Here is a 16427-nt window from a genome sequence, read left to right on the forward strand (position 1 = left end):
ATAATTTTAATCTAACTGTAGAAGTTGGCATCAGAAATTTGAGGTGTGCTGATGTGCAGATAGTACGTGGGTTTGTGCTTCCCTGAGAAGAACTTAAAAGCATTCCCAGGGTTTCTGGGTCACTTGGGTATTTTTTCCCTCATTGCATTCCTCACAACATACTACGTGACAAAAGCTGCATAGTTGAAGTCTTGATGTTGACATCTGCAGGTTGTCTTAGAACTAAGTCAACCTTAGTGTGCCTGCAATAGGTGTTTTTCTTTCTAGTTATAATTGCTAAGAAGAGATGTATGAAGGGGAGAGCAGTTCGTTTTCGTGGAAGCTGTTTCAGCCAATAATGTATCTTAAAACACGTTTCTCTTAACGTTATATGTATTACTGGTAAGCAGTGTAAGAAATACAGAGAAGAGTGTCTGTAGATTTCAAGTGTTAGTCAAGTAGTTAGGGTTTATGCTTGTATATATGTACATATGTGTGTATTATGAGAAAAAGTTGTCATTTATGGCTAGAGGCAGCTGCGGGATTTTGAGGATTTTATCTCAGCCGGTCTGAACTGTTGGATTTTTAAGACAGTTAAAAACAGAAAAATGGAAAACAAAATACCTCGATAAAAGTAGAGATCTCTGCAGTAAACTAGTGAGAATTCTTGCTCAGTTGCTTCCCAGAATGGCCATTTTAATATTTTGGTTTTAAACTTCAGACTATGAGGGTTGTTTTTATGTGTTCAAAGCTTGTCAGATATTGTTCAAGGGGTAGAAATAATAAGACTATAGAATCTGTTCAATTTCTAGGCTATAATCCAATGACAAGACCTAGATTTTTATCTTCAGCATATTCTCAAGGATTTGTCATTAATTTTCTGTGACTTGTTTTTCACTTGGCAGTATTTGGTATGTTTTACTTCTGATGTGATGGAGGCCTGATGAAGGAGACTGGGCAGGCATTTATAACAAGCTGCTGTCAGCTTCCACTGATACCTGGAAGAGGTATCATGGTTGGAATGTCAGGCAGAAACTGAAAGATTTGTTTGACTTGCCTTGTTAGTTTCAGTGATTTACTTGATTTTTATTTAATTATTCAGTACAGAGTTGCCATGTACTCCTTCCATCCCCAAAGATACATTGCTTAAGCTCCTGTTATACAAGTGTTTTTTTAAACTAGACAGGACCCATGTGATTTCTCAAAGCAATCTCATGTGCAACAGAAACAGTAGGACATAGCAGAGCTGATTTCTGATTTGAAGTAGGATGTGCTTTTTGATGTAAAACCATTACAGGGCTCTCAGACACTTCCATGGCTGGTGAATTCATTCTTCTTAGTATGTTCTTACAGTAACTAAATGGGGCACACAGGTTTGTGAATACTGGTAGTCTTCAGGTTCGTGCTCTAATTTGAAAATCTTCTGATCAACTGTTACTTGTGGCTGAATCATTTTTCCCTTGTGCAGAGCTTTGCAGTAAACTCTGAGGTGAAGGATAAAGAAGTTCACCCTTCTGTGTAAACTTTGAGCAGATGTTTGAGGGTTCAGGCCCATGGGGTGGTTCAGCTGGGTGGCTTGAGTCAGCCAGGGGTGTCTCCAGCCCTCACTGCTTCACCAAAGCTGAAATTACAGAGTTGTCCTGACAAATTGTAACTCTGTACATAAAAACAAGAGTAAGAATCATAAACTGGCTGAAAAATAAATGAGATAAAGCTTATCCCTTCTGTGGCTATTTTCCATTGAAAATTTTGGGATTAAATAGGTCACCATGTTTGTCAGTTGGAGTGAAGTAGGAGTTCAGCTTTTGTGTATGGCTCCTGAGTTCTTACCTTTCCTTTTTCCTTCTGAGTTATTCTGGGATTTTTTGGTACTCAAAATGCTTCATTATTGTTGTCTTCCCAAAAGTGAACTAATGATGTGCAAAAAAACATTATGACATGTGTAGTTTGTTCACTTCAGTTTGCCCTTGGAAGAAAGTCTGGTCATTATTTTTTAAAAATCCTACTGCTGCAGTAGATGTTTTTTAGGAAGGCTAGTTGCTCTGCAGGATTTCTATACTATTTTTAGCTATGGAATTCCTTAAGAACACCTTGCTATGATTGTGGTTTTGCATAAACTGTTTGCCCCATCTACATACTCCATTTCCTCCAGCTGGGCATGCAAAAATCAAAGCAATTGCTAGTTAGTGAGGGAAATACCTAAAGTTTCATGCATTTGCTTTTTAGTGTGCTGTGGTTGTACTTGTTATCAGCTTGATTCTGACTTTTTTGTTTTTGCCTCTTAGATACTTTTATTTGTATTGGTCTCAGTAGCCAGGAGGTTTAAGGAGGAGAGATTTCCTTTCAGCTGTACGTCATGTGTAATGTGCACATACATTACACAGCTGCAAGTCAGCGTGGGTCTGTAATTTGAGATGCCTGGCTAAAGCTTTTCTCTAGACTCCATTCAGCTGTTAGTAGGCACAAGCAATGGGTGCAGTTTGGCTGAGTAGTACATTCAGTGAAACACATCCCAAACTGAAGTGTAGCCTCTACAAACTGCAGGGGAAGTCTGGAGCAAGTAGGTATGGAGTCAAGCTGTTGTGTCTAAGGGGAAAGGATCTTCATCTGAGATGCCTGTCTTTAGCAAAGAGGTAATCTGAACAGTCGGAGATGTGAAGATGTGGAGGAATAGCTTAGTGTGTGCAGAGCTGTAAATGCAAGTAAAACGTGTCTGGAAATGCAAGGGATTTAAGCTGATGGGAGGATGAGGCACACAGAGGAAGGATCTTGGATAATGTCTTTAGCAAGGGGGGAGGATCATCTGATTCTCCCAGTCAAAGGGGCTAAAGTTGCTTTTCCTGTCTATGTGGGAATGGTCTTAATCTCTTTGATACAATGGCTCAGTCTGAGCCTTACTATAGGAATGTGGAAATGTGTGTGTTGGGTTTGTGGTATTGGTGTGGGTTCCTTCAGAAAGTCTTGGAACACCAGCTGAATGAAAGTGCAAAGAACTTAGTCTGCTGCAGTTTCTGGTGCATGTGGTTCTAAAAAGTTTTGTCTTGGAGCTGGTACAATCAGAATAATTTATTTCTAAAGGATTTTTTGTTATTATAACCTAGCTTTTAATACAAGTGAACACTGCCTTAGGCTAGTTGGGAGCTCAGTTTGGGAAGGAAACTACTGATCCAGGGCAGTTAGATTGATATGCTAGGAATAGTAGTGGTTTTAGTGTTTCCATTTCAGAACCTAGTTGTATCTTAACAAAAAATAAAATTGTGCTTGATGCTCTTGCATTTGAAAGACAAAATAACCAACAAAACAATCTTTCTGCTTTTACACCTTTTTGTTTGAGGTAAACTGCTTGCTTCCTGTTACTTCCTGTGCCTTCTTGGAGAGGGCAGTTTTGGAGATACCAGCACTCTTGTCCTGGTGCCACAAGATGCTTTGTAAGCATACATGCACCCTGTGGTTTACATGAAGTATTGGCTAATTCTAATTCAAGGGTGTTCAAGCCTTTTGCAATGCAGAATTCAGCAGCCCAGGAAGGAAGAGTTGATAGCACCAGCTGAGTGAAATAAACCAGGTGACTATTAGAGAAGAGGGTTAGTCATGAACTGGTAAATCAAAGGAACCTCACATGAGGATGAGGAGTACTAGAAGGAAATACAATCCTCTCCTACAAGGGTTTTTGCATTCCACTCCATACAGCAGTTTGTGGCAGGAGTCCTGAAGGTCTTACCAAATCATTGGTTTCAGTCATGATGTTTATACCACATGACAAAAGTAGTTGGGATTATGTTGCTTTCCTATTGAAATTTCTACTCTGACACACTTCATCCTTGTGCCTTTTTGAACCATTTATGTGACTAACTCCAGAGTATATTCTCTGGTTCCCACTTTCTGATGTAAATGACCCGATGATTCTTTTTAAGAGCAACCTAGCAGAATAATGACCTCATGGAAGCAGAGCTCTAGAAAACCATACATGATTCTCAGGCAGAACTGGCATGTTAGAAAGTGTTAAAACTCAGAGACCAAGCGTGTGCTGACCAGCAGAATACTATGCTGGAAAGTCCAGTTCTGTACAGAAATGCTAATACCTCCTCAAACAGTCCCAGTAATTGTATGCAACAAATAGACAGGGAAGCTGTGCCAGAGTCCAATTACCAGCTGTGTCAGAATACCTTTGGTTTAATTTCTCCTGGTGTGAGGGTCACACCAGCTGCAGTGACAGCTAGAGAAGAGCAGAACAGATTCAGTATTGGTTTTGCTGTTTTCTTACTGACCTAGCAGCCTGTAGCCTGAACCTTAGGTTCAGAAATCTTGAAGCAGAATCTAGAGCTGATTTGAGCTGATGTCCATAACAGATGAAGACCCTGGCAAGAGAACGTGCAGCTGCTGTGTTTACCTGAGAGACCCAAATACCAACTGTGGGCCATAATAGCCATTCCTTTCTACGTGGTCAACTCTTGGCCAAGGGATCCTGATATTGCACCATGGGCTCTGAAATAAAGTGTGCTGATACTGCTGAGTGCTGAGGGTGCTGTGGCACTAGAGCTTACCCTGGGTTTCTCACATCCTTTACTCCTTCCTCTAAACTTCCTTTGTTTCAGTTTAAAATCCTGGACTCCCTAGCACTAAAAATGTGTCCCTGGGAAATTTACATGTCTCTTTTGAGATTGTAGAGTCCCTTTGATGAAGACTGGTTTGTCTGTGGTGACTGGTGGGAAATTTTGAATGTTTATCCTGAGCACCCAGAGATGACGCAGTAAAAATACGTGAGTCCAGGCTTTGCTACAGAGCTGTCTCTAATTTGCTTACTAACATCTCATTTGCTTACTAACGAGTTGCAAAATTTTTCTAGATCTGACTTCTGACTAGGAGACTTCTTAAAGACTACATAAATTTTCTTAACCACGTGTAGGAAAGGTTTTGCTTATACCCAAAGATACTTATATTATATACCATGTATGTTGAGTTCATTTCTAGCTTTCCTGGGCAAAAAAAACCTAACCCAAACTCTCCAGAACTCTGGCTTCGTTTTCCTGGAAACACTGTTGGAAGAGGCAGTCGTGAGCAGTGTAGGGCATTGTTTGGGGGTCAAGAGGCCTCAATACAGACTAATGAGCAGATCTCCATTTCTCATCTTCAGGGACTCTGCTCTGACTGGTGGAGGAGATAGGTTGGGCTTTCGCTCGCTCTCAGCTTGGCTTCCAAGAGCACAAGGTTCCTGAGACCAGGGGATAAGGAAAGGATGTGACTCCATGCCAGTAGAGCAGCAGGCTGGAGTCCTGGGCTGATCCTTGGTCTGAGCCTGGCTTGTGCAATCTGCCCTTGTCATTGGACAAAGCATGTACTTGATGATGTAGGTGATGATGCTGTGCATGAAGATGCCCAAATGCTGGAGGATCTTGTATTGTCACACTGCCTTTTCATGAGACTGATGAACCAAAATGCAGCACAGTGCTCAGAGGGATGTATTGTTTGAGCTCCTCCAGAGCCTTGAACAGATACCACCTACACACTGTTATGTACGTGGGCTGTGCTTGTTTCTGCCTTTGTGTGTGTTCCCAGCTTGGCTTTGTGAATTGCAGAAAGGGTGTGAAAACCCAGGCAGGGCAATGGTCAGCACTGTTGTGCCTCTCCCTTTTGTTTAACTGGGATGGAGATTCTGGGAGCCCCATGTGGAACCTGCATTTCCCTGCTCAGCTTAGTAACACAAAAGCCTTGGAAGAGCCTGCTGCTATTCCTAAGCCAGACGTTATTTCAACATTTATAGACTGTTTCACTTCTGCCAAAACCACAGAGTGAAAAACATTCCTGCAATAATGACAACATTTTTGCAGTTCTGTTTATTTTAGGTGGGTTTTGCGACACTTCTGGCATTTTTATTCTCTGAAATTTCTGAAAATTCATAGAGCATCAGTATTTTTCATAACTTTTAAACTGACTTTTTAAGTGTATCCAGCAATACAAAACTTTCCACTTGATGTTTTGAGAAAGGGCTCTGTCTCAGTAAGCTGTATTTTCAGGAAGTGTAATTTAAAATTCTTCCCTAATGAAGGGGAAATGATCCAGGTCTGTGTCTATTACAACATGGTAAAGCTCCACTGAAAGCACTAAATGTAAAGTTACTAATTGGTAGTTAGCATAACTGTTTTGTACAAACCTTAGCAATGGCATGTCAGTTCTTTCTAACCTCATCCATTCCATGTAGGACATAACAGGCATGGTGAGAGAGGAGGTTGGAACAGTTTGCACAGAGGAAGAACACTTTGTCAAATATGATGTGTTCTGTAAATCAGTCCTCCTCATCACATGCAAGAGAACACTTTATATGAAACTCTTGCTGTTCAGGTGAGGAGAGTATCACCAGTGAATGTTAACTGACTGAGAGAGGATGATGGTTCAGACTCAGCCTTCCCTCCACTGTCTCTGGATTGGAGTTGGCTTATTTCCTATCAGCAGAGCAGGAGCCCACGCTGCTCCCCGCCCTGTAGGCGTATGCAAAGAGGCTCAAAAACTGGTCCTCTGAATCTCTGTTTAGTGTAAGAACTGGGGCAGGAGCTCTGTCTTTGGAACAGCAAAGAGAAGCACAAAGGAGTGATGGAAATTAGACAAAGCAAAAATTGATTGTTAAATGGCCAAACCTGTGTTAAAGTTTTTAAAGGGAAAATGGCATGACTAGTTGTGAATGTGACAGGTCACTTCTTTGTTCTGATGTTTGCAGACTGAGATGGAGAAAGGTGGTATTGAAAATGTGGGGTTTATATTTATCTGTGGCCTATATAAAACAGGGCAGAGAGGAGGAAAAGATAGATATAAAGATACTAAATCTTTAATGATTCTGTCTGCCTTTTGGCTTTTCAAGACACCAATATTAGTGTCTATTAGAAAATCTTTTTTGTTACATTTTCTGTACGAAAGATTGATGCAAACAAGCATGGCCTGACCACAAGGGAAAGCCATTAAATTGGCAAATCAAGTTGTTCACAAACACAAAAAAACCCAAAAAAACCCAAAAAAAACCAAAAACAAAAAAAAAAAGTTCTTCAAGACCAGTTGTCCAGCTATGGAGAGCAAGAATGCTGGTATCCATTTTGACAAAGGATATTTTAGGTCATTTTTAGGTAATTCCTTCATAAAATACTAAGAGTAATCCTCCTAAGCAGTGAGTTTTGGGATTCCCAAGTGAAATGTGGAAGTCCAAGCATGAAAGATGGCATGACTTTAACGGATGGCTTAAAGAAGAAAGGAGATTTAATAAAGTTGAGCTGCTAGTGATGACTTAAATAAGCACTTTGCCAAGCATCTGGCATGCAAAGAAGTAGAATATCTCACAATGTCTGGGATCAAAATGTTTTATCTGAAATCTTTTGGGTAGATTATGTTAAGTTCTTTGCCAGTCTCCATGGTTCTCAAGTCACTGATGGAAAAAACATATGCCCTGGAGAAGGAGAATCATGGATTAGAAGAAGAACAGGTAACAAATAATGCACAACTAAGCTGTGTCTAGTTATAGCTATAAACTGTGAACATGTCTTCAGAGGAGTATGTAAATTGCAGTTACTGTAACTGTACTGTAAGGAAAAAACCAGGTTAGGAAATTCCATTGTGGGTTCTTCTCCATCACAGAGTTGAATGGTCAGACAACATTCTTTCTTTGTCTTTGCTTTATCGTATGTCATGAAGCCATTACATGTGTTTCACAGCACTGCCATTTGCTGCTGGTTTTTAAGGTGAAGACTAAAAGCTCTTGAGTGTCTGTGATGATAATAAATCTGTTTTCAGACTCCTGACATTTTGTTAGTAGTGTCATATAGTCGGTTTCTTTGGAACCGAGTTGACATATTAGCTTCCTGTAGGAACTGGGAGCCTGGTAAGGGTGGAAGCTGCCTCCCTTGAGAAACTGCCAGTGTCTGGCTCTATCAGCACAACTAGTGAGATCCAGATTGAAAGTGTGTGTTTGGGATTTAGTGTGTTTAGTAACAATTAAATAACATACTTGAACTCCAGTAATGTTCAAAGGGTTGTAAGGAGATTTACCATGATTAACATAGATGTAGAAAGGTTATTTTTGTCCTGTTAAGTACTGGTGTTTCCCCATATAAATATGACAGGGTTGCACACATGCTTTTTTCTATTTCTAGTTTTTAACTCAGTTTCCTTAGATTTAACACTAAGCTGAATTCAGGTAGCTAGACACAGTGACTGTCTGTCTCTAGCTCTGCTCTGAAAGAAAATTTTGGTCATTTTGTCTTAGAGGGGGATTTTGCAACATACCTGTCGGTCTAGGAAGGAATGGTATTATGTAAAACAGCTATGAGGAGGCTCCCTAATCTACCTCCAATCCTGGGATTAAGGGAAACATCCGCTTTACTGCACAAGCAGTTTTGAATTAGAAATCCAGCATTCTGCCATGCCTTTCTAGCCTGATGTATCATCCTTCTTTTCTAAACTCTAGCATTTTGTTCAGTTTCACCAGGACTAAATACTTGGGTGTTTAAATGCTTTTTATCAGAACATTTCTTACAGGCAAGTATTCTGTGGAGCAAATTGAAATTTTTCATTTGCTATAGTGGCTGATGCTGTAAGATGATGCAACAAAGCAGTGGGTGCTGCTGTCTTAGAAGTTATTTGGTATCAGCTAAGCTTTTTGAAATGTTAAGTCTTTCTGTTTCAATTTCCAAATCCTTAGAGTTCAGGCGTGACAGTTCCATTACACCTCACAGAGGATAAAATGCTGTAGAAAAACTGAAATGGATACAATTTTTTGGTAACCTGTGAGATACATCACTGATGATGGTCTTTATTATGGGGTCAATTCTCCTAGGGTTTACAGTGCAATAATAAGTGTAGTAATTACTGTCATTGAAACACCACTGTTGCCTTGTCTTACAGGCTTTTATAGCTCATTTTAAAAGAGCAATACCGTCCAGATATTGTCCTGCCTTTCTACACAAGTTGGCTTTGCTAGAGAGCTTCTAAAGCATTTTTTCAGGGTCACATCTGCTGTCACAATCTAAAGGGTTACCCAGTGTGTAGGTATTTAGAGGTTGTGGCTGAGTTCATAGACTTCTGTAAGACTCGAGGGTATGGAGTTTTTTTACACTAAATTCTCCACTTATTACAGATTGTGACAAAAATCATGGCTAGCAACTATACCTATGATTTGTAACTCAAATATATATATGTGTGTGTGTGTATAAAAGTATATATTGAGCTGTTATAAATTCTTGGCAGCAACCAAACAGGTCTATACTGTTACAGACTTTCCACTAATGAAGCAAACTTCCCAGTAAAACCACAGAAAATGTAGTTATGATGGATTATTTATATGCACATATACAAATGTTTACATTAATACCAGTTTCAAGCTTATTGGACAGATGTCAGAATGGGCCAAACCATCCCAGATGTGGGAGAACAAACCAAACTGTCCTGAGTGAGGGTCCAAGGTCTCTTAGAAAGTTTGTGTGAAGAGCTCATCCTGTTTAGGAAAGGAAAAGTATGTGCAGCATGCAAAGTTCTTGGAGAGAGTAGTTTTGTTTTGGATAAAAATTATTTCATATCAGAGAGAAATAAGGAAGTGTAGGACACTACTGCTTTAGCAGCCAGTAGATGCTGTTAATTTCTGTATTTCACCTAGAATAACCAATGGATGTTTTCTGTTCTCTCAAGCCAGTTATTACTTTTCTGGACTGTTTTCTTTGTCTTGCAGATATAACAGCCAATGGTAGTTACCAAGTCTTACTTTCTCAGGATGTTTCCCATGTTTTCAGACTATTTTTCATCTTTTCAGATGATATGTGTTTGTTACGGTTCCTTGTTTTTGTGCTTATTGGTGGTGACTCAGGGTGTCTCAGGTTTCTAGGTACCAGGCTATGCATTTCAGAGAGGCCAGCTGCACTTCTCACAAGGCTTCTGGTTCCTAGGCCTAGGTCCCAGGCTTGCCAGCATTTTCTCTGTCAGTATTTCAGCAGACACTTTCTTCTTTTAGTAATTTCCCCCCTCCTAACCAAGTCATCTTTATGGCTACTCACTTCACCTGAATGTCCAGCTAAGACATGCACTGAGTCTCTAGCAGTATTTTAATGTTTCTTGCCCTGGAGAAGATAGTGAGCCGTGATGGATATACTTAGGAAGGAAATTGTGGAAACTGATTAATCTGGAAGCTTGACCTTTCATGTTTTACCCTTTTGTGTGTGTGCAGAGTGGCAAGGATGTTTGAATTTTGACTGACTGAAGACGAAATCCAAGGAGCCCTCCAGTCTCATCATGAAGGAGGGTACTCATCTGTAAAACCCAGTAGATAGATACCATGGTGAAATGTTTTTATGGATTCTTCTCAGGGGTCTGTGACCTCTGCTCTTTGTAGCCAACTTCACTCATTCTGCAGGAAGACTCTTCAGGGACCGAGAAATTTGCTTTAAAAGTGTAGTTCAGGCCAAATGGTAGATTATTTCAGGGGAGAGAGCAAGGAAGAACTTCCCCCCCTTCCTCTCTCTGTGGCTTGTGTTGCTTAGCAGACTTAAGAGTATTTAACTAACTGAACACGAAGGTTTTACAGTGCCAGACCGCACTGCTGCCAAAGCAGCAACAAATACTGCTCTAAGGACTTGATGGGGTGGATTTGAATTGCAGTCATGTATGGGAAAGTTAGGAAATGCTCTGAAATGTGAAGCTATGACAGTCCTTAAAGTTTGGATGTTGTATTTTTTTGTTGTTTGTTTTATAGGAGTTCTGCCTCTTTCCATAAAGAATATTTGGCACTGCTTGTCCTTTTTGGAGGACAAGAGGTAATGTTTCTGGAGGTTTTGTTTTGGTTTTAGTAGTACAAGATGTAGCGCAATTAGAACAACTGGAATTAAGAAAGCTGGAACATCTGACTTTCAAGGACATTGAGGTTAATTTATAATGTGTGTGGTTTTCTTATATACACAAAATACATAGTCACTTCCTCTTTAATAAAACAAAAAATGCGTAATGAAGAATTTTTTCCCTTTAATGGTCTTGAGAAGATAGCATCTCTATCAGGCTTTGGAACTTTCTGTGATATCTTCATGATATTGCACAAGCTCCAGTGCACTTGAAGTGCAACAGATGTTTCCCCTCAGCTGTGTGCAGGCTCTTGCTCTGGAACAAGGCAAGCGTTTGAAAGTAGGGTAAACAAATTATAACTGTAGTTTTCTTGTTGGATTTAAAATTCCTTGCGGATACGTAATTAGGAACAGCTCCATGTAGAAGTGTGCCCTTATATCCACATCTTTCCATTTATTTGCAGGAGAGACAATACCTGCTGCAACAGTGAGATTTCCCTGCCCTACCCTTGGGGATTCTCAGTTTTAGTTGCTGGAGGATAAGGTGGTTTCTGTGCTCCAGCTCTTCTTCCCAGGGTCACCATGTCTCAGTGGGGAGATGGATAACAGCACTGCTTGCTCTTTGGTGGAGTTCAGTCTGTAGCCTCACAGTGGAAGCCATCGTGTTGTCCCCTTGATTCCTGTATCTTCTTCCCATCTCTCCTAATTCTGTGCTCTAAAGCTCTTCCTGTTGCAGGAGTGCAGACAGTCCCCCACCAGCAGGTGAAGTGATTGGACACACTGCACTAGGGCTTCCTGCAGGGCATGGAGAGTGTATCAGTTCCTCTGGATATTTGCCCTGCAGCTTCAGACCTTCTCAAGAAGCATGGTGATTGGAGTCAGAGAGGCTCAGATATCAAAAGTCTCTGATTATCAAAGATTTAGAAGGCAGTATGTGAAAACAAACAAAAGAGATTGTGTAACAATCCTCTGGAGGGTATAACATAATATACCAATTTTGTAAAACAGTGTTAAAAGCCTGAACCCCCTGTGTTTGTGATGATAGTGGAAATAGCAAGTAGTTTATGTTCTATTTTGTTGTAAACTTGAAATACACCTGCTGTTCTTTTATTGATTGTTGTGATTGAGCTTAAAAACCATCCCAGAGAACAAAACGTAGAGTTTGGTTTAAAAAGAAAAAAAAAAAGAAAAAAAGAAATGTCTTATGTATGCCTGTCTGGGAAATGTTGTCTGTAATAGTGACCCCATTTTAACTCTAGAGTAAAATAAGGTCATGAGCAAGGACACTGCCAGTGACAAAAGCAAGGCTAATTAGCCACAAAAAAGACTTAGGCATACTTGACTAACTTCTTGTGAAGAACGCTGTGAGAGTGTGTATGTGATTTTATAAGTAAATATATGAGTGTGTTTATATATATAATTATTACACGTAAGTTAGTAGGGCACACAATAACCTTGGAAAAGTGTAGGAATTTTAGCTTAGTTTGTTGTTTCACAACCCTTTCTTAAAATTGTATGGTGCCGAGGCTCACAGAGGGACCATCTGACTTGGTGCCAGAAATTAATGGGCATGGGTTTATATGGCATCATATACCCTGTTTTGAGTTCATGGTTTCGTGTTTTCCCACCCACAGACATGAGGGAAGAAAACATATACTGTTTTTTTTTTGTTATGACCACTGGATTTAGCAATAGACAGCCTTTCCTGCTGATTATTTCTTTGGGGAATGAAGAGTATGTCGTGTTTAAGTAAAGATAGCTTGTACCAAGGGCTTATTTTGCATCTTGAAAAGAAAACATTAGACTTGTTTTCCTCCTTGCTTAACAATTGTAATGAAACATTTTGTACTTGATACAGCTGTGTGCTTTTTAGCAAGTCTGTCTAGCCCCTGAATACTTGTTTTCTTCTGGTGAACATATTTGGTATAGCACAGCTAAAAAAGTCCCCCACAACTTACCTGTCATAAGTAGATTTAAAATTTCTTAAAGAAATACTTCAGGGTAACTAAATCTTTATCTTCTTCTTTAATTAACAGAGGAGGAGCTCAGGAAGCTGAGAGAAGAAACAAACGCTGAAACGTTAAGGCAGGAGCTAGAAAAGGAACGGCAGAGGAGATTAGAACTAGAACAAAGAGTCAATGAAGTACTTAAAGCAAGGTAAGAGGAACTTCACTTTAAAGCTAAAAGCCACTCGAGAATGCTGACTGTCTCTGCAAAATGCTGGTAAAAGCTTATGTTTCGAGCCTAGGTGCTCTTAAAATAAATCAGTAGTTCACAGAGGGAGCAGCTGTCTATGTTGTCCTGTAAAACTACATAATTAACATTCATGTACATATAAGTTAATTTGCCATATGTACTGCTGTACCTACAGAAGTGCCGTGACACTTTCTAGATGAGATATTCTTCTTTTCACCTCTTCTGATACCCTAACTCTGGGATCTTGCCTGCCTGGATCTACTGAATGCCAGAGCCTTTGTCATGCCATTGCATACAATTACCTTTCTCAAAACCAGTGTCTTCTCCAGACTGCCCTCGTTTCTCCTATTCTAGCAGCAGCAGCAGGGATGTCCCAGTGCCACAGCAAAGCCTTAAATGCATGTGAGTGACTGCAATTTGAGCTTTCCTTGCCACTGCTATGACAGATGGAAACACCTCCCCATGTCCCTAGGTCCTTTCACCCTCAAGGACATCTATCTTAATGATGCAAAGCATCACATTTGATGTTGTCTCTCGTTCCTCTGTTTAGCTACATAGATCTTAAGACCATGGCAGTTGCTTGGGGGCCTGGTTGTTCTAGACTACTTGTGTCGTAGCTGCCTGTTTTATCTTCCCCAGCAGAAACTGAGATTACTCAGCTGAGCAGCAGGATCTGTGGCTCACCACCATGTGCTGTCATCAGGAAATAGCGCAGGCTGAGTTGGTGATCCCATGCTAAGCACTGCCAGTTACTTAGAGGTGACAGGCAAGAGCAAACAGGCAAAACATTTTGCTTGGATATGCGGTTTCCCAATGCCATGCAAACTCTTCCCAGCATCCTGCTTCCTTCTGTACTCAGGTGTAAAAATACCTTCCTGCTAGGGCCAGTCCACATCCACTTGTAGCAATGGAAATAGGAGCTATTTATGGGAAACATGTGGGCCTAGTTGCTTTGGGTGGGTCTGTCTACTTCCTGATCCTATGGAATCATGGAATTATTTAGTTTGGAAAAGACCTTCAATATCATCAAGTCCAGCTGTTAACCCAGCACTGCCAAGGCCACCACTAAATGATGCAGTTCAGAGCCACATCTGCATGTCCCTTAAGTACCTCCAGGGATGGTGACTCAACCACTTCCCTTGGTAGCCTGTCCCAGTGATGGAGAGCCCTTCTGGTGAAGGAATTTTTCCTAATACCAAATATAAAACTCCCCAGTGCAACTTGAGGTTATTTCTTCTCGTCCTATAGCTTGTTATGTGGGAGAAGAGGCTGATCCCCACCTGTCTACAACCTCCTTTCAGGCAGGAGACAGCAATGAGATCTCCCCTGAGCCTCCTTTTCTCCAGCCTAAACAGCCCCCATTCTCTCAACCACTTGTTGTAACCATGCACAAAGACTTTATTTTCTGGTGTCAGAAAGTACACTGTTGTCTTTCACTTCAGTCTGTTTGCAGACCTGTTATCCATGAATTTATTTAACACTAGTAAGTGCTGGAGCAATCTTCCACTGGAAACTATTGAGACAATAATTACAGAAGTCCCTTGTTAACTCTAAAGAAGGATTGTATTTGCTTTCCTTTTTAACAGATTTTTATAGCAGTTTGAGGAAGTGTCCCGTAGTTACAGAATTGTAAGATTTGGTGAATAACTGTTCGGCATTCAGTTTTTTTGGCATCCTTAATGAGTCCTTTCTTCTTACATGCTCTCCAGACTAAAGAGTTCCAGCTTTTCCACTGTCTCTTTAAGAGTACTTCAGCCCTTTCATCACTTCAGTTGCCATTCTTTAACTGTTTTCAGAGTTTGAACAGTATTCAGAGTGTTGGTGCACCAAGCCTTAGATAAAAGATAGAATAGGCCTTACTATTCTATCTTTTATCTAGTAAAATACTCTTACTCTCAGTACCAACTACAGGGGGATTTTTTTTTAGGTGATACATCACAGGGATGGTTTTCCAAAATCAGTGGTTCTGCAAGGGTAGTCTGTGTGAAGTCTTGACCTGTGCTGCCAAGTCAGCTTAGAAAGGGCTCTCAAAGTTCCTTGTGGAAGAGTCTGGTTCCCAAGCCAGCACCACAACCGTGCAGTGGGAAGGTGGCCCAGACCACTCCGATCTGGACGTTTTTTGAGTGACATTTTAAAGTTGCTCTTACATCTGGGATGTGAGAGTGCATTTTTATTGCTGGTGCTGGTTGGTGTGGCTGTGTATCCAGAGAGGATATCAAAAGGTATAGCCTGTTAGAGCAGACAGTTGAAGAGGAGAAACTTGGGCCTGTTGCATGCTGAGAGCATCTGCCAGCACAGTAACAGCTGTACAAAGCAGTGAGCCTTGTTGCTGTTGGAAGATGAAACTGATGCTCAAGAAGAGGATACTTTCTTGCCTGTGACTTGCTGCCCTGAAGAAGTTGCTTGAGATGCAAACTCCACGTGCTTGTCTTTGGCGCTGGCACAGGCCTTTGGCTTTGTCCCGAGGGCAGCCATGCCTCTCGTGCACAGAGAAGGGGAAAGAGATCCCATTGCTGCGAGTCCTGGAGGAGGATGAGGAGCTGTCTCCTTCTGCAGGAAGGTACACATCATCCTGCTCAGTTTTAGAACAAGAAGGCTGACTCAGAGTCTGATCTGGCCCACTGCAGTTTATGAGTACAGGATTTACAGAGAAAATAGATGGAAGGTCTTTGTTTATCAATATTTGTGTCAACATCTGTGCCTTGTTGGATTGTCATTCTAGCAGGAGTGACATTGCTAAATTAAGGTACAATGACATAGCTCCCTGAATGCCGTTTAGATATCCTAAGGATTACATTAGCTTGGTATTGCACTTGGGGATTACATTCAGCCAATTATCCTCTCTACCCAAGTGTTTCTCTAACTAGTCTTACTACTATTTCAACCTTTTTGTGATAGGCAGGTGACAACAAAATAAGACTTTGAAAATTTTTCAGTTTCTACCCTGAAAGAGGAGAAAAATTTGTTTGTCCATTGATTTTCTCTTAACTTGTGCTTCATTGTGTGAAATTCTTCACTGCTTACAGTATTTTAGACTTCATTGTAGATATTTAAAAATACTTTTATTAGGACTATAGGTGAAATGTTGCCTTACATAGTCAGATATGTAAGGGGTCATATTTATTATGCCTGATAGAAATCTAATTTTGTTAAGCAGAGTAACTGCAGAAGGTTCTATCTGCTTATGTCAAATTCACTCTGCTTCTAACGTAATTGTTTACAGTTTTAAAATAGATATTCATGTGTCCCCTGGTAGAGGAGAGAGCAGCTTTTTGGTGCTCGGTTTAAAGCTGAGGTTCGCATGTACTGTTCTTTCTGCTTGCAGATGTAAACTGCTAATGAAAACTAAACTATATTGTGGTATATATACAGAATGAAATTACTTTAAAAATTGCAGTATTCAAAAGTATTTATGAGGAAGGTCAATACATGTAGTAATATAAAACATGA

At 40.5% G+C, this 16427-nt stretch overlaps 1 protein-coding gene across 2 annotated transcripts in view; it reads left to right on the plus strand.

The window, feature by feature from the left end:
• The window catches only part of GRAMD4 (GRAM domain containing 4), a 75653-nt gene that overhangs the window by 32579 nt on the left and 26647 nt on the right, over positions 1–16427 (plus strand). For both annotated transcript variants that reach the window (XM_015628985.1, XM_015628984.3), the window contains exon 4: positions 12818–12938. In XM_015628985.1, the coding sequence (XP_015484471.1) occupies positions 12818–12938 (121 nt within the window). The remainder of the gene's footprint in view (positions 1–12817; positions 12939–16427) is intronic.

Source organism: Parus major, chromosome 1A (genome assembly GCF_001522545.3).
Source record: "Parus major isolate Abel chromosome 1A, Parus_major1.1, whole genome shotgun sequence".
Lineage (NCBI taxonomy): Eukaryota > Metazoa > Chordata > Aves > Passeriformes > Paridae > Parus > Parus major.